At 37.5% G+C, this 17930-nt stretch overlaps 2 protein-coding genes across 3 annotated transcripts in view; one reads left to right on the top strand and one right to left on the bottom strand.

Moving 5' to 3' along the window:
- Positions 1-13755, top strand: part of psme4b (proteasome activator subunit 4b) — a 29948-nt gene extending 16193 nt beyond the window's left edge. For both annotated transcript variants that reach the window (XM_066663427.1, XM_066663426.1), the window contains 27 exons: positions 37-194; positions 1411-1506; positions 1623-1678; positions 1796-1852; positions 1955-2010; positions 2091-2189; positions 2280-2342; positions 2431-2526; positions 3210-3341; positions 4030-4239; positions 4369-4505; positions 5137-5190; positions 5277-5406; positions 5503-5584; positions 5944-6097; positions 6203-6269; positions 6385-6510; positions 7172-7324; positions 7431-7535; positions 7648-7739; positions 9030-9161; positions 9722-10016; positions 10129-10257; positions 10391-10546; positions 10639-10801; positions 11023-11156; positions 11986-13755. In XM_066663427.1, the coding sequence (XP_066519524.1) occupies positions 37-194; positions 1411-1506; positions 1623-1678; positions 1796-1852; positions 1955-2010; positions 2091-2189; positions 2280-2342; positions 2431-2526; positions 3210-3341; positions 4030-4239; positions 4369-4505; positions 5137-5190; positions 5277-5406; positions 5503-5584; positions 5944-6097; positions 6203-6269; positions 6385-6510; positions 7172-7324; positions 7431-7535; positions 7648-7739; positions 9030-9161; positions 9722-10016; positions 10129-10257; positions 10391-10546; positions 10639-10801; positions 11023-11156; positions 11986-12120 (3267 nt within the window). In that variant the 3' untranslated portion in view covers positions 12121-13755. The remainder of the gene's footprint in view (positions 1-36; positions 195-1410; positions 1507-1622; positions 1679-1795; positions 1853-1954; positions 2011-2090; positions 2190-2279; positions 2343-2430; positions 2527-3209; positions 3342-4029; positions 4240-4368; positions 4506-5136; positions 5191-5276; positions 5407-5502; positions 5585-5943; positions 6098-6202; positions 6270-6384; positions 6511-7171; positions 7325-7430; positions 7536-7647; positions 7740-9029; positions 9162-9721; positions 10017-10128; positions 10258-10390; positions 10547-10638; positions 10802-11022; positions 11157-11985) is intronic.
- A 49-nt stretch (positions 13756-13804) lies between these two features.
- chac2 (ChaC, cation transport regulator homolog 2 (E. coli)) lies at positions 13805-17842 on the bottom strand. Its single transcript, XM_066663428.1, has 3 exons — positions 17382-17842; positions 16988-17023; positions 13805-15161 (listed from the first exon to the last, which is right to left on the bottom strand). Exons 1-3 carry the CDS (start codon positions 17514-17516, stop codon positions 14790-14792), a joined length of 543 nt encoding a protein of 180 aa, XP_066519525.1. The 5' UTR covers positions 17517-17842; the 3' UTR covers positions 13805-14789.
- Between the last annotated feature and the right edge of the window lie 88 nt (positions 17843-17930).

Here is a 17930-nt window from a genome sequence, read left to right as displayed (position 1 = left end):
ATAACTGGATTAAAAAAAAGAGATTTCTCTCTGTAGGATTGGGGTCGTCCAGGTGACCTGTGGAACCTACAGGTACAGTGGCATGTGTCCAGTGCTGAAGAGACAGCCTTCGTGTTCTATATACTGGACCTTCTGCTTCAGCCAGAACTACAACGGCTACAAAGATATGCCAAGGGCGAGCAGGACATGAGCAGGTTAGAGGGTAGCATAAAACAAAAGATTAACCTAAATAGTTGTTTCTTAATGAATGTGGTTGTGGTTGCTGTGATATGCTCTGGCTTAATTTTTTTACTGATGTGTTAATAAAATTGATATTAATATGTGTATGGTCATTAATTAAGAGACTATTTTTCATATGGGAAGGGATCAATTAAAAATTATACCACAGTTAGTTCTGACCCTGCAAAGTGATTGACTGAGAGACATTCCAGGAGTGCCAATTTTGCACTATAATTGCACTCTGACTAAAGCTCTTCAGGTATCACTCCACACAATACATGTAACCTAGCAACAATGCCAGCGCTTACATGACAGAGCTGTGCCTGGACTTCTTCACCTAACGTGGGAACAGGTTCATTTTTCGTTTGCGCAACTTATGTTGAACAGAGTAAAGGATTATGGCACACTCTGATTTCTGATTTCTGAAAAGAAAATCTAAAATAAATAATTTATTTAAAAAAATTAATAAAACAGTAAATTGCTACGTCTACTACGTTTCTGTGATTGTGTTTAACTGGAGTCGAGGCATGTCTTTTTTTTCTGCTGCTCTTGTTCGCCTGCTCCACAGCACAGCTTTACTCTAAAATAATCACTTTTAACTTAAACAGAGAGAACTTGGCATTGTGTAGTGTATGATATCACAACGATCTGAATCCTCTAAACAGTGGTTAAACCATGACATTTTATTGACTTGACACATTTATCTCTGCTTCTGTCCTGATTTAGACAGGTTATCATCGCACAAGTTAAAGATCCAGAGTTCATTGAAAAGAGCAAAAATGAATATGTGATGGAATGGAACTATTTTTCCTAAAGGAAGTTTGATAAACACAAAAATTTTCAGTCTTCTTTATCTTATAACCTAATAATGACGATAACGAACTGTGGTATAATCACAATAATACACTTAAGGTTCTTGCTATAACATGAGATATTGGCAATTGATGTGGTCTTCAGCCACAGCACACCAGTGCCAATATCTCATGTTATAGCCCTCTCGTGTATTATTGTGTAAATGTTGTTGTGATGGGGACATTTAAGTTTCTAAACTGGTACTGCTCATATAATATTTGTAATATGAGAATGAGTATTATCATTGATCAGTTTCCTTCTACTTTAGTTATGGTTATCTATTAATAAGAAACACTACGTTCAGAATGTAAGAGATATATTTGACCCCTGTTTACACAGAGATGATGTTCTTCAAAGCCTGTCTGTTGTGCAACACTGCTTGCTTGGTGCTGGTTGCATTTTGCCCCCTCTGGATGGACCACCTGTCACTGGCCTGTAAGGAATTGTAATTATACTACGTGTGCTAAGAGGACATTTTACATCAAGTAGTGCATCTGTGCCAAATATGCTCACTTGCAAGTAATAAATTTGTATACCGTTTGACCTTTTAGAGTTCACAGCATGGTTAATATGGAGGAGACTAAACTCTACATTGGGATTGACTATGGTAAGCTATAATAAACTGTGCATGACCACAGTCTCACTCTTATCTTAAACAGTCATTTATTCAAAATATTTCTTTGTGTCTGTTAAGTCTCTGATTAAGATGGTGGTATTCCCACAGATAAATCCAGAGAAAACTACAGAGAAGCCATCTGTAAAGTAATGAGACAGCTCTTGCGTGAGTGCTAAATAGGATTCTGAATCTAGAGGTCAGCCTCCACCATCAGTATCTTCTTCACTCTGCTGCTAAATAACATGCAATTCTTGGTTCTCTCCTTAGATTACATCCTTGAACACTCAGAGGATGACACTAAATCCCTCTTTGCTATCATCAAGGTGAACATGTGCTCTTTGTGTATTTTTAAATATATAATTTTTGTGACTTTTTAATTGAATGTTTTTTGCTTTTCTCTTAGATCATAAATGACCTAATGCATTTTAAAGGGTCCCACAAGCATGAGTTTGAATCCCGATGGAAGAGTTTCACTTTAGTTAAGAAGTCTATGGAGAACAGAGTGAGTTATTAACTGTTCATCTATTTAATAAAATTATTTGATCTTTTATATATAGAAACCTTTTATATTTGAAATGTATTTATGTTCTAGCTCCATGGAAAGAAGCAACACATTCGAGCCCTCCTCATTGACAGAGTACTTCTGCAACATGAGGTATTAATAAATTATGATTATGATGAGTAGAGTATGTCATATGCGAGTGCACAAAATTAAAATTATGTTTTTGCACTCCTTCTGGTAGATGCGTAAACTGCTAGTGGAAGGCTGTGAATACAAATCTGTTCACCAAGATCTGCTCAGAGACCTTCTGCACCTCTCCACCAGCACCTACAGCCAGGTATGCTGGAGTTCAACAATGAAACATCGTTCTTGCCGCCTTAATAGGCTATTCTTTTATCCCTTCCTTTTTTTTTTATTATTGAGGAATCAAGAAAAATGTCAAATAAACCCAGACAAGTGATTGATAACTTAGAAAATATCCAGAAATCCAACTAACATGCTTATTTTTTTAAAAAAATAGAGAACTTTTAGTCAGCTGGTATTATCTACAGTGAGATGAAATATGAAAGTAAAGAGTTCCATTTAATAGGCTGTTCTAAGTAGGGATTATTCATTCATTCATTATCTGTAACCACTTATCCAGTTCAGGGTCGCGGTGGGTCCAGAGCCTACCTGGAATCATTGGGCGCAAGGCGGGAATACACCCTGGAGGGGGCGCCAGTCCTTCACAGGGCAACACAGACACACATACATTCACTCAAACCTATGGACACTTTTGAGTCGCCAATCCACCTGCAACGTGTGTTTTTGGACTGTGGGAGGAAACCGGAGCACCCAGAGGAAACCCACGGGGAGAACACACCAACTCCTCACAGTCACCCGGAGCGGGAATCGAACCCACAACCTCCAGGCCCCTGGAGCTGTGTGACTGTGACACTGCGCCACCGTGCCGCCCTAAGTAGGGATTAAGTTTATCTTAATAGATTCTCATAAGATTTCTTTTCTTTTGCATGTCACTAGGTCCGCAGCAAGGCACAGAGCGTTTTATTCACTGCTTTGGGCACATATAACTTCTGCTGTAGAGACATCACACCTCGAGTGCTGGAGCTGCTGGACCCCACACGGACAGATGTCACACAGCAGCAGTTTAAGGTACATGGCAATTGTAAAAATTTAAGATTGTTTGAATTTTTTTCCCCCCTTAAATACACTTTTTATATACACTTTTTGACTTTGAGTGGCATAGATTTTTTTTATGTTTAGCTGCGCCCTTAATATTTATCAAATCTTTAAATAAAAATTTTGATTTTGGGGCTGCATTTATTAATTAGAATTTAATGATCAGTCGATATATAGTCTTAGGCCATTGTTCTTAATTTGAATGTTTAAAAAATATGGGCCAATGTTTATACCTGCCCTTTACAGGTTATGTATTGTGTTGGTAAGTGGCTGTACTGAAAGTGATCTGCTTGGGACCCCAAATAACATATACTTTTGATTTGTGAAATAAGTACACATCCCTTCAGAGGACCATTTTCTGTACATTCTAATGCACCAGTACTGTTTATTTAAAAAACAAACAAAAAAACCCTAAAACTTTAATTCCATTTTATTGGTATTTTTTTTACGTTAATTTTATTTAACTTTAATTATATGCTTTTGTTTCCCCTCTTTTTAAATTTTTTTTTATTTCCCCTTATTTGTTTCTATATTTTTAAATATATAGTTCTTGTTAATCAGCCTTTAGGGTATTAACAAAAGATGCAATTTGTCAAGAATGCTAAATAAGGAAGCTGTAATTATGTAAACAGTCATATTTATATCTTCTTTTCCTTTCCAGGGTGCTCTGTACTGTCTACTGGGAAATCATGGAGGGGTATGCCTGGCTAACCTGCACGATTGGGACTGTATTTCTCTGACTTGGCCAGCCATAGTGCGTTCAGGCCTCAGCCCTGCAATGTCCCTGGAGAAGCCCTCAATCGTCAGGCTCTTTGATGACCTTGCTGACAAAGTCCATCGTCAGTATGAAACTATTGGTATTGACTTCACGGTGAGAGCTGGTTTCTTTTTACTAGAAAAAGCAATATTCAACAGAAGGGATTCTACTCATGTACAATGTAGTGGCATATGTGCAGATATTGCTCCATTTGTGGTGTGCCTGATCTGAATGATTGTGCAGATACCACAGAGCACTTTGGAACTGGGCCAGAAGATCTCCAATTCAGGCGGTCCTGCTCCTTATACGGGCGTCCCATCAGATGAGGAACTAGAGAAAGGACTTGCTCAGCAGCAAGCAAAAAATCTAGAGGCTGTGCAGTAAGTGCCCCTCATTTATGTTTATCAACACTTGAAATGTTTACATTAGGCCTGGACATTATGGCCAAAATTTATATCAAGGTGTATTTCTTCATTTTGGTCGATACGACATAATTCCTATTTCAATATGAACAGTATAAATTCCACAGGAAAAACTTCCAAAAACAAGCAATAAATATGACATCACCATAAATCATAAACACCTTGGCATTGTCAGTATTTAATATTTTTTAAAATAATTTTAAAAATTAATGCAAGGAACTGAAGGCACAACCCCGAAACAAACATCAGTCAGTGATTAATGCTGTAAATAATCACATTTGAGATATTATAGAAATATGGAATGTGTGTTTACAAATCATGTTATTAAAACGTGTATATATAGAATTATTGTCCAGTCCTAGTTTAAGTCACTATGTACACAGAAAATTAAAGTAGTTTAATTCAACATTAATTCCACTCGTATTAAAATTCTCTTTTGTCTATTATGTTGAATAATTATGAATCATATTGTCACTTCTGGTGAAATTAGATGCACTGGAATAGTTCCAGAAAAAAAAATGTACACCACTAATAAGTGTCCATTTAGTTATTAGTACTTTTCATGCCACCTCTTCTATATTCTCTGCAGGAAATATGAAAAACTGGTTAATGACATCTTAGCGTGCCTCCAGGACAGGGATCTGTAAGTTCCATAAATATTTTAGTATTATATTATTTCATATTTGCAGGTGATAATGTGTAAATTGTATCTTAAATATTCCTTTTAAGGCCTTGGAAGTTTGAGCACATTGCCATTGGCTTTTTGTCTTTGCTTCTGAGAGATGACCATCCTCTACCTGCTCCAGCAGTGCGTTTCTTTGTCCAAAGTCTGAATCATGATGCTCTCACCGTGCGCAAGGTGACTGCCAAGTGGCATTGGTACGATCATTTATGTGTATTCATGTTTCAATTCTGTTATATTTTGACCCTCTTCTTTGTTCTTTTTTTCCTACAGGTAGCAATATCTGCTGTAGCGGGCATACTCAAGCAGTTAAAGAGACCACGCAAAAAAGTGTCTATCACACCCAGTGACATCAGTGAGTAGATTTTTTTTTACAAAGTTTACAAAGTGTACAGAAATGTTTATGTGGTTAGAATGGCTACTTTTCTCTGATTAAACAGTACACTTGTGGGCAATGCAGGCATTTGTTAGCTGATATAATGGAATTGGTGATTACTAATCTCCTCCAAGCATGTTTAGCTGTTGAATGTTGTTGTTTTAGATTTGTTCATCATTTTTTCTGTCACATATAAGTAGCTTTTTTTTCTGTTCTATATTTTAGGGCTTTTTATTTAGGGTTATTGTATCGAGTATAATACTTAAATCCATGTCTTGGCCAACTGAATGTGACAGTAGCATTGTAAAATGTGCTGATGAGGATGTACTGTACTGTAGGTGGAGTGAAGGAGTCAGAGAGTCTTGTTGCAGGAGACAGACCTGAAAACAGCTGGCTACAGTACCATTCTGACAGCTTGCCACATACCCAGCAGGACTGGGACAACTTTCGCTTTGTCGAGAAGACCCACTGGGGCTACTACAGCTGGCCAAAGTAAGCACCTCTTTGCATATGTGAATTATCCTTACTAGAATACATAATGCTGAATCTAAGCTTAGCTGTTCCCTTTTGTTGTTTTCTTAATATTTCCTGCTATAGAAAACTGATGTTGTATGCTCCTATGGATGACCAGCCCAAAGACATGAGCCCTGAAGAAATGAATGAGGTACATATTCATAGTACTTCTCTGTCAGGGTGTATTTTATGGACCTAATGTTATCATCACAGTTAAGTCCAGTGTTTGATTTTTTTTTTTAAAAACACACTTTTTCTGGTGACAGAGTGAAAGGATTATCTACGACCATTTCTTGAATCCCACATTCATCAAGCAGCTCATTGAGTTCTTGTCATTGGAGGACCGCAAGGGCAAAGATAAGTTCAACCCTCGTCGCTTCTGCCTTTTTAAGGTACCAGCTTATAGCTCAAACATTTCAAATTCATAGTAGTAATATGTTCAATGACCTATAAATGTTTGAACTATTGTTGTTTTAAGCTGATTTATAGCACTTCATTTTGTCCCCAATTTCCAAAGAAGTAGAGATGCTATGCAAAATTTAAATTAAAACAAAATGCAATGATGTGCAAATATTTATTTAATGGTAAATAGTACAAAGACCATATTTAAGTTTGAATATTTGTCTTTGTTCTAATTCCAATTGAATATAGGATTTAAATGATTTGCACATCATTGTGTTATGTTTTTTATGGAAATGGGCTTATATGTAATTACTTATGTAGTTATGAAAAATAATTTAGTTTACATTATTTTTACCTTTGTCTTTTGAACTGATTTTGATCTGCGTCTAACATTTCTCTTTGATTGTTTTTTTGAATAAATGTAAATTACTATTAAAAATTTAGCTAAAGAAAATTTAACACAAAGTGCTATAATAAAATATAAATTGTTTTTTATATACATGAGCAGGATTTTTGTTTATTTATTTTTTTATTTTTTTTTATAATTTCATCAGCAGTTAAACTGTTTTATTCATATATGGGAGGGTACAAATGTGCTGAATTTAATCCTGTCTATGATGCATTTATCCTAAATTGTTCTTTAATGAACAGGGCTTGTTCAGGAATTTCAGTGATGCCTTCCTGCCTGTGCTTAAACCTCATATGGAACGTTTGGCTGGCGATTCCCATGAGAGCACTCAGCGATGTGTGGCTGAAATCATTGCTGGTCTGGTGAGAGGCAGCAAGCACTGGAACTTCAAACAGGTGAGTACATAACTATTTATGGCAGTATAAAGCTAGTCATTAAGATCAAAATATTAAAACCTATAGGTCTTAAAGAATTATTTTTGTGTCTCGCTGTCTTTTTTAGGTGGAGGGCCTGTGGCAGTTCCTGATTCCTTTAATGCGAACAGCTTTGTCCAATATCACAGTAGAAACCTACACTGATTGGGGCACGTGTATAGCTACTGCATGTGTATGTACAGCTTTTTTGACTAATTTCTTTTACTTGTAATTGCTTCTGTATGTCATAAACCCAATTTGTGCTGTAGTGTCGAAGTGAAGATAACTGTTATCTGGCCTTATAGGAGAGCAGAGACCCACGGAAGCTGAACTGTCTGCTGGAGATGCTGATGGAATGTCCCCTTAGTGGAGAAGGGGGCTCATTTGTAGATGCCTGGTAAGACAAGAATTAGTGAATCTGAAATCCGTATTAACTAATAATGTTCATAAAACTCGTTTTATTAAAATGTCTTGGAACCAATTGGGACTTGGCATGAGAGAAGGACCCCAAATGGAGAGAAAATGTTCTTGTAACTTTATTTGCTTGTACTGCTTTCCTCTCAAACTTAAAGTGAGCTGCTGCTTTAAGATCAGAGGACTAAATCTAGACATTAAAATAGCCATGATTAGGAAAGTTAACAGAAAATGGTATGCTCAGTGAATTTCTGTCCTTGTTTTAAACATGGAACTGGATTAAAATGTGAAATTTTGATCATGTTTGTAAAAAAGTGTGAGATGCTTAAGAGACAAAACAGAATGACACTAATATTTGATCAATATAGTTAATTTCCTTTTAATGGTGCACACTGTCTACCCAAGTGTGCTGTTTGTTGAGATGGCTTATATTATTTGCTGTTCAGATAAGAGAGCTTTTCCATTAGGTCCCTAATGGTGCTTTTCCACCACATGGGTCCGGCTCTACACGACTCGACACAGCTCAGCTCGGCACTCTAAAAGCTTGTCGCTTTTCCACTGGCAGGGGTCCCCTGTGAGAAGACGCTTCAAAATCCCGTCTCTAACAGGAATCTCTGGCTTTGAAAACAACAACGGCAGTGGTAGTTAGGCACTGTTTACTCATCGTTTATTCGCGTGTTGTTTTTAGTTTTTTTTTTTTTAACACGGTTCCTTGCCCCAGTTCTCACAGATCAGTTTTGCTTGTTGCACGTTCAGCTTTCACTGGAAATTTTCATCAGCCATCGGCCCAAGGAGCATATAAACCTCTTCAAAACATCTCGAGGTAAAATTACATTGTGAGTCCAATTAAAAATAAATGTGAAAGCTGCTACAACTTGGGAGATTTTACAAGTGGCGGTTTGCGCTGGATTTGAATGAGCTCTGCATTTCATGGTGATATCTCTCTGGCCAATCAGCGCTCTGCAGGGTATACACATCATCATTTAGTACCTACTCTGTACGGTTGGAACCTGAAGTGAGCTGAAAACGTACCCGGTTCCAGGGACCAGGTACCAGATTTTGCCAGTGGAAACATGAAAGAGCTGAGTCAAGTAGAGTCGTGTAGGTTCCATGCAGTGGAAAAGCGGCATAACATCCATTAGTTTCCTGACATTCTAGGTGTAATGAAGATATAAAAATAGGAATATTTATCTCAGCATATTTATCTATACATGTATAAAACTTGTTTTCATTTGCCTTCTCTTTTTTTGTGTGTCTCTGTCTGTCTCCCCAGTCGTCTATATGTGCTCCAGGGGGGTTTGGCTCAGCAAGAGTGGAGAGTACCTGAGCTGCTGCACAGGTTGCTGATCTACCTGGAGCCCAAACTCACCCAGGTTTACAAGAATGTGAGAGAGCGCATTGGAAGGTGAGAGGAACACTATAGCTACTTGAAATCACTTAGAATGTTCTTGATAGTGCAAGTTCAAACATATTTGGGGTTTGACTTCGTTTCATTCTTTATATCAACTACAAGCTGTTATTTAGTCAGTGAGTGAAAACTTCATCTTGTTTGAGAAGTGACATGTACCTTAAAATTAACACGTTAACATTAAATATAAACTTAGTGTATTCTTTTGTGTAAGTGATCTGGTAGCTAGTCACCTCTAAAACAGAAGTTACAACATATTTTGTACTTTTTTTGTAATTTTCTACCTTTTACCTACTTCTAAAAAAGGTTCAACATAAACTAGGCCTTTGTGTAAGTATTAGAATTTGAAAGTCCAAATGGCATTGGATTTTTCTGTAGCCAACACTTGACATGTTTATAAATTGGCTTATAATTTATAAAAAATAAATAAATAAAATGGGAAATCACAGGATCACGTGACAAAATAAATATCAGGATCCTTTTTGTTCCATTTCATTTTGTTGAATTCCTTAGTTTACAGAACATATTTTTGTTTATACCTTCCTCTTTTCTCACAGTGTGCTGACGTACATTTTCATGCTTGATGTCACACTGCCAAACACATGGCCCACCAAGTCGCCTCACATTGCTGAGTTCACAGAGAGGATTGTGTCTCGTCTGAAGCCGCTGCTGGAGGGAGAGGAGGAGATCCAGAACCATGTGGTAGAAGAGAATGGAGTGGGAGAACAGGATGAGAGGACACAGGCCATCAAACTTCTCAAGACTGTGCTGAAGTGGTTGATGGCTAGTGCTGGACGTTCCTTCACAACTCCAGTAGTTCAACAGCTTCAGCTCCTGCCTCTACTGTTTAAGGTCAGTGTGACCTTTATCCATCATTTACTGTCTCTGTTTTGCTTTTTACTGTCTTGTGTGTTCTCTAATAGTCCTTATAGTTTTTTCCCCTTTTATTTGTATGTATTGACAGATTGCTCCAGTGGAAAATGATGACAGCTATGATGAGCTGAAAAGGGATGCTAAAACCTGCTTATCTCTCATGTCCCAGGGCCTCCTTTATCCAGATCAGATCCCTCTGGTTCTCAAAATTCTGAATGAGGTGGGCTTACGCTCTGCTGAGGAGCATCTGAACATTGCTTAATGTCACTCAGGGTCCTTTAATCTGTGTGCTAGCTTTGTTCAACGTTCCTTTTTTGGCTATAAATGCTAGTCTTACATGTTTTTGTGTGTAGATTGCAGGCAGCAGCTCTTGGCATGCCCGTTTCTCTGTGCTGACCTATCTGCAGATAATGGTCTTTTACAATATGTTCACCATGCTGAGCAATGAGCAAGCGGTCCAAGATGTCCGAGCACTGGTCATTAGACTCCTGGAAGATGAGCAGCTAGAGGTATGTCGTTGAGTTGTGAACCTCACTGAAATATTGAAAAAAACAAATAGTTTTCACTAACAGTATGATTTACATATTGCATTCTACCTTAGGTAAGGGAGATGGCTGCCACCACTCTCAGCGGCTTCCTACAGTGCAATTTCTTGACCATGGACGACATCATGCAGATGCATTTTGAGGCTCTGTGCAAAACTAGGCTGCCTAAGAAGAGGAAGAGAGACTTGGGTTCCATCGTGGACACCATACCATCAGTTGGTAAGACACTGCCTTTACTAGGTAAAATATAAATTATATCTTACATTTTAAATTATATCAACCAACATTGAAAAGCTTGTGATATATTATAGATCAGAATAATTGCAATTGTATATTTTCCACAAACCATTCAGCCCTAACTCTTGGTTGTACAATAATTATTTATTCGTGCTGTTTAGCATAGGTACATGGGGTGCCTTATGTTGGCTTTGTGTTTTTAGATCTGGTGCGACGCCATGCAGGTGTGCTGGGGCTCAGTGCCTGCATTCTCTCCAGTCCTTACGACGTCCCCACATGGATGCCCCAGCTGCTCATGGACCTCAGTGCCCACCTCAATGACACACAACCCATCGAGGTATCCTCCTCTTCTGCCATTTTTAAACTATACGTTCCAATTACAGATAATTTAATTGTCTTATACAGTCAATGAGTATATATGTAGGTTATATACTTGTAAGGACCTGCATTGAAATAATTACTGTACCTAAATTAACACTAGACCTACACCTGACCCTAACCTTAAGTTCAGTAACCAACATTTAATTATTTCACTCTTTTAGTATTCCACATTAAAGAACCAGTTTTTGTAAAGAAACATTAGAAATTGTGAGGACCAAAATGTCCTCACAATAGCATAGAATTTGAGATACTTCTATCCTTGCGAGGACATCTAGTTCCCATAAATACATAAACACAAACAGGCTATGGAATTTTGTGAATGAGGACAATTAATGTTAGCACAATGGATTCATTATGTAATGCAAGCTGTCATAACTAACAAACAACAAGCAATAATTAAAGTAAGCTCAGTTGACCTTTTATCCAATAATTTTGTAGCCACTGCAGTTTAAAAAGCTGGCAATATTATAACACAGCCAGAGCTGTCATTTATATTCTTTTAAAGTTAGCTCTCAAGATGCTGCACAGCATGCCTAAAATTATATGGTGAGTGAAAGTATAATGCTGTCAACCCCAAAACCCAAAGAATTTAAAGCAAGATTTACATATGCAAACTCAAATGTTATTACTGTTCCAAGAAGTTACCTAGTGAAGTTTTGGAACAGTTTGTTTATTGACGTTTTTGATTTTGTTATGAAGAAAAATACAGCACATTTACATTTTAATTTTTGAAGTGTTGTGAGCCTGATTGAAGTTCTCCTTAATTTCTCCTGTTTCTGACTTAGATGACGGTGAAGAAGACTCTGTCAAATTTCCGCAGGACTCATCATGACAATTGGCTGGAGCACAAGCAGCAGTTCACTGATGACCAGCTAGTGGTGCTCACTGACCTACTTGTTTCACCATGCTACTATGCCTAGACAGGTGAAATGGGTCTTTTTGGAACATTAGTTTTGAATCTTTTGATTCGACTTTTTTGACTGAGACACACATCAAATAGGGAGAGGACACATGATGAGGGAGAGTGGGGAAGCTGAGTGAAGCAATACCTTTTAAGTTTAGGGAGAGGGCATGGGGAGATTCTGTGTACGTATGTATGTATTTAACCCACATTTTGCATTTTTACTATACTTAATATTTAAGGATTACCAGCACAGGGATGAACGCCCTGCAGTCTGTAATATTATTGTACAGATAGATTGTTTTTCCTTTTCCCATATGCGTGAACATATAATGGACAAACTTGTCCTCTCACTCAAGCCCGTCTCCAGCCATTTCAATGACCAGAGGTTGCCAAAATCTGGTCCATTTTCAGAGTTTGAGGACAGATTTTGAGTTAAATTATTGTACTGTTGTCAGAACTATAAACAAACCCCACCTCCTTTAATAAAGCCAAATACATCTAGGCTGAAATCAGAAACTCATTACATTTAATGGATGATTTAATAAAATATTATCCTTAATGTGGTCTCTGAAATGAATGTTGGGAACCTCCAATGTGAAATCTTAGGCCGAGAGTTGAGTTACTGTGTTTTTTACAAGACTGGTCAATTAGAACTGTCTGAAGGATCAGACAGATGGCTGTTGCGTACCACTCTGCTCACATGCCATCATAAGTTTTGTGTGTCCTGTTTGTGTATATGTGTATATGTATGTATGTACTCTTCATATGCATTTATCTATGCATAAATGTATTACATGTTAATTCTGCTAGATAGAAATCGTTCTGCTGGCAAAAAAACAAATGGCCTGTGAGGAGTAGGAGTGTTGAAATCATAGTCTAAGTTTGAAATATGTATGTGTTGGAGTTCATGAAAAAGTCTGAAGTGCATGCGCATGTCAGTTTGAGTGCATGTTCATAGTTTGAATTTACGATTGCGTGTCTGCCATGTTTTCAGAGATACTTATGTGGCATGTGACTGGGGAGCCTCACTCATCCGTCCACATACACATTTCTTTTCCTCATGTCACCCTTTACTACAGGCCTAACAGACTTAAAGCAGTAGTATCCTTTTGAAGTGTACCATTATCAAAACCATGAAGAGCTTCAGGTTCCATCTTTCTGACTCCAGTTTGGAGCAACCCCTGGATAGTTATTTTCTGCATTATGGGAAGTCCGTAAGAAAACCACTGTGTAGCTTAGTGCCAAAATTGCAGTGATTTTTTTTTCTCTATTTTTTTAGATGTATCATTTGCTTGTTTTACCTAAGAAAAGGCCAATAAATGTATTTTGTTTTTAACAAAGGGAATCATAATTTATTTGTGCAAAATTAGAGCACATTTTCTGCATAACTGCACATTATTTATTTATTTATTTTTACCAATATTACCAGTTTTAAACAGCCCCTAGGTAGACAGAAAATGGGAAAACTAGTTTATAGGATTGGAATCAGTGTTCCCAACAGTATTGAATTTAATTCAATCTCAAGTGTAAAATATTAAATAATTACTTGAGCTATTTCAACAACAACCAAAAAAAAAAAAACCTATCAAACATTTCACTAGTAGTGCTGCTTGCTTGTCCAGGTTTTTCACTGTAAGCTTTCGTTTAAATTGAAATACATAGCCTTATAAAACTGTTACTATTTTTAAAATAATTTTAAATTATTTTTCAGGATTAAGACGCTTTCAGACTATTCGGATATGTGTTTAATGATACCTATATATTCTAAAATGTCTGAAAAAGCAATATAACATTTAATACTTTAAGTGATAAATAACAAAAATGTTATACATGTTTATTACATATAGAATTTAAAATCCTGTATCTTGAAATACTGAAAAACATCTAAAAATATGTTTGTCGCTTAGGGGAATTGTTATTACTGTAAATAAAATTAGAGCCATTATAAGAATTGATTCCATTGACTTTTGTAGTGAACCTGTGAATAAATGCCCAGTACATCAGGCTCAGGTTTAGTACTAAGATTGCACATTTACATGTAGTAATCATTTATACTACTCATTAATTACTTGAAATAATGAAATAATCAGACTTTGACTTTTTTCCCAGATATTTTATTTTTCAGTCATTTGGGGTGAAATTTGTGAAAGCTATCTATACGTGGCAAAGGGAGGACCTAAACCGAAATACGCATGTAGCACATAAAGTTCATGTCATTTTTATTTTATTTCCCAAAAGCCCACTTCTCCAGCTGAAGTTTTAAATTATGGGATTGATTTTATCAGTGGTGATAATTTTAATGAGAATAACATTCAAATCATAGCCATGTAACTGTCAATTTCAATTTTTGTTTCCCTTTTTCAGTAAAACAGTTCTGGTCTATGTTTGTCATACACAACAATGTTCTTCCTAAATCTGGTTCCTGATTTGAATTACTATTAAAAATGTGTACACACAACAAAAGAGCATGCATTCAAGAAACACAAAAAAAAAACTGAGGTAAAGTTGTTCGATGTCTCACAGAAAATATGGTAACAATCTTGTGTACAGCTGTGTAATAACTAATTCAGCTATCAACAGTCCCTGTATAGAAAATTGACAGTATTGTGCTTTAAGGATAAAGTGAGCAACCTGATGCACATATAGCTTCTAATGCTGTAACATGTTAACCAGGTAGAGCAGTTGTCACTCTGCAGCCTGCTCTAGGAGCTGCTTCACCAGCCGCTCTAATGCGAACAGGTGATCATCTGAGTCTTCAGGTACAAGTTGCCTCACAGCCTCAGCCAGTTCAAACAGGTACTCAGTGTTCCTCCCGCTGGGACCAGCCGACTTGAGGATCTGCTGGGCAATCATTTCCAGAGGTGCTGGACCAAGGTAGTTGGGGTTATCACATGATCCAATGTAGAGCAATGTATTCTGCATTGGCTCACATTCTTCTTTAGGATGAAAGGTTACTGTCATAACCTTGTATCCACCCTTCTCCCTGTAGTCAAGATACTCCTTCACTTCATTCTCCCGCCCTGAGGGCAACTTATAAGCAACGCCCCAAACGCATCCCTGTAGGATGTGCAAGAATGGCAATGTGTCAATTATTGTACAATCAGCTGCACAACGATCGGCTATATTGCCAAAAGTATTCACTCACCCATCCGAATCATTGAATTAAGGTGTTCCTATCACTTCTATTGCCACAAAACCAATCACCTTTTCATGCAGACTGCTTCTACAAACAAAAATGGGTCGTTCGCAGGAGCTCAGTGAATTCCAGCATGGTCCAGTGAAGTCCAGTTCTCGCTACCAAATATTCCATAGTCAACTGTGAGTGGTATAACACAGTGGAAGTGATTGGGAACAACAGCAATTCAGCCCCAAATTAGTAGGCCACATAGAATGACAGAGTAGAGTCATCAGTTGCTGAGTCCCATAGGACACAGAGAACTTCACGGAGTGGGTTTCCATGGCCAAGCAACTGCATCCAAGTCTTATAAATCATTTGAATCACATTTCTCAATCGGGCAATTTGATGGATGAATTTGGGTTTGGGTTTGACAGTTGCCAGGAGAACGATAATTGTGTTTGAATTGTGCCAAATGTAAAGTTTGGTGGAGTTGGGCTCATCCCCATAGTTCCAGTGAAACGGATTCTTAATGCTCCAGTGCATAAAACAAGGTCTATAAAGCCATGGATGAGCGAGTTTGGTGTGAAAGAACTTGACAGGCCATAACCCCATAGAACACATTTTAGATGAATTAGTGCAGAGACTGCGAGCTAGGGCTTCTTGTCGAACATCAGTGTCTGACCTCACAAAAGCACATCTGGAAGAATGGCAAAAATTCCAATAAACACTCTCCTAAACCTTGTTGAAAACCTTCCCTGAACAGTTGAAGCAGTCATGGCTGCAAAGGGTTGGCCGATATTATATTAAACCCAAAAATGGGATGTCACTCAAAATCCCTGTGAAGGCAGACGAGTGAATACTTTTGGCAATATAGTGTATGATAAAAATTAATTTAATTTGTCCTTTTGTTTAGCTATTAGTTTAACTATCTCATACTTAAATGGAGAAACATCTAAGGTGAATTTATTCAAAGAAAACAAAAGACTTTTTTAAATAAATCTATTTTTCTATTATTGACCATTTTTTATTATCAAAATTTAATGAAATAATGTTCCTATACATATAACTACGAGTGTTCAAGTTTGATGTCTGCCTCAGCAGGGTATAAATATGAACTGTCAATGAGGCCAGATCGTCTTAGGCATTCATCAGCATGGATATTTTGGAATATACTAATCATAAAATCACACAGTGTTGATTTTTTACAAATAAGTATCTGTCTAAAATAAAGCTGCAAAACGTGGGTGCTATAACCAATGTGAGACCAATAACGAATATGTTTAATACAACCATATCTGCACATGAAACTGTATGAGTTGAATCTACCCTCATGTGCAGTTTGCTGTTAGTAAATGGGGCAACCCTTTTTTTCAATGATTATTGATGACAATTTAAAGCAACATTAGGTAGTATTTGTACCTTCAAATTCAGTTACAAATTCAATTACAGCTTCAAAATAATGTGTTGATCCACTGACCCGTGACAGGGAGAATACAGTTTCTCTCATTGCTATTCCTGGCTCAGTGGTGCAGAAACTGCACTATGTAACTTTCGGAGGAGGGTAGAAAATCAGCCCCCTTCCACCGCCCATCACGTTGAAAAAATTTCAGGACTATATTGTAAAAGTGTTTAGACTCTGTAACTGTACTGGGAGCTAAGAAGCAAAAATACCAAATATAAAATATTGTTCCTTTAAAGTAGATTTAGGATTTTCTTTAAAGATGATGTAGGATTTCAGGGACAATGACGACCCCTTTTAACTTACCTCTGGGTCTTCAATTAGAGTCACCACACGCCCAGGCTTTACATAATGAAAAAAAGAACAAGTTGTTGAATTGTTTGTGTGTGTGTATGGTATAAAAACATAAAATGACATTCATTTGAACCACAGGGAACGCGTTAAGAGGGCCTTTAATTACACTGAATGTAGTGCTTGGACATGAATGGGTTAATGTTAATTATTTCCAACTCATAGTGACTAGTCTGTTTTTCCTAGAAACTGGTGAGAAATTTAGGACAACAGCTTAATCAATATAACTAAGGGCACAGATATGACACAAACTGAGTAAAATTACTGTAATTTATGTGACCATGTTTTGTAAAACCCTGCCAGTTTAGTATATATATATATATATAAAAGTGACATGTTATTACGTTACCTTGCCAGGGACTCCTCTGTGGTCAGTGCTTCCTTGCCAGAACCTGCGACTGAAGCCCTTAATGAAGCCCACCCGCTTCTCCTCAAAGGGGAAATCCACTTTCCAGATCAGCGAGCCGTAACCGAAGACCCACATCTCCCCAAACTGAGCTCTACTCCAAGAGAACCTATACTACACAGTGACATCTAACTTATTACTCCCCCAGTGTTAACACGTACTCCTGTACAAACACATGCTGCATGCTGGAGTGGTCGACAGGTCTATCAGCTCAGGAACAACGTTAACACTACCATAAACACAGACACAAGCATTTAGACACCTACACAGTCAGACACACACACACACATTCACACAAAACCACACTGAACAGATCTACAGGGCAACTTCACTCCGCCGAGAAAAACAGTGCCGCACCGCACGGAAATGTCGTCACGCAATTGAAACGTCAAAACACGGATGTAATTCCAACTGCTCCCTACTCCCTACATAGTGCACTGCATAGGTCGTGAAACTACACACTTTCCCCAGAAATGTGCGCTGCCGACTATA

This window comes from Hoplias malabaricus, chromosome 3, assembly GCF_029633855.1.
Source record: "Hoplias malabaricus isolate fHopMal1 chromosome 3, fHopMal1.hap1, whole genome shotgun sequence".
In the NCBI taxonomy this organism is placed as follows: Eukaryota; Metazoa; Chordata; class Actinopteri; order Characiformes; family Erythrinidae; genus Hoplias; species Hoplias malabaricus.
Note: the sequence above shows the minus strand (reverse complement) of the source record. Positions and strands in the feature narration are given on the sequence as shown.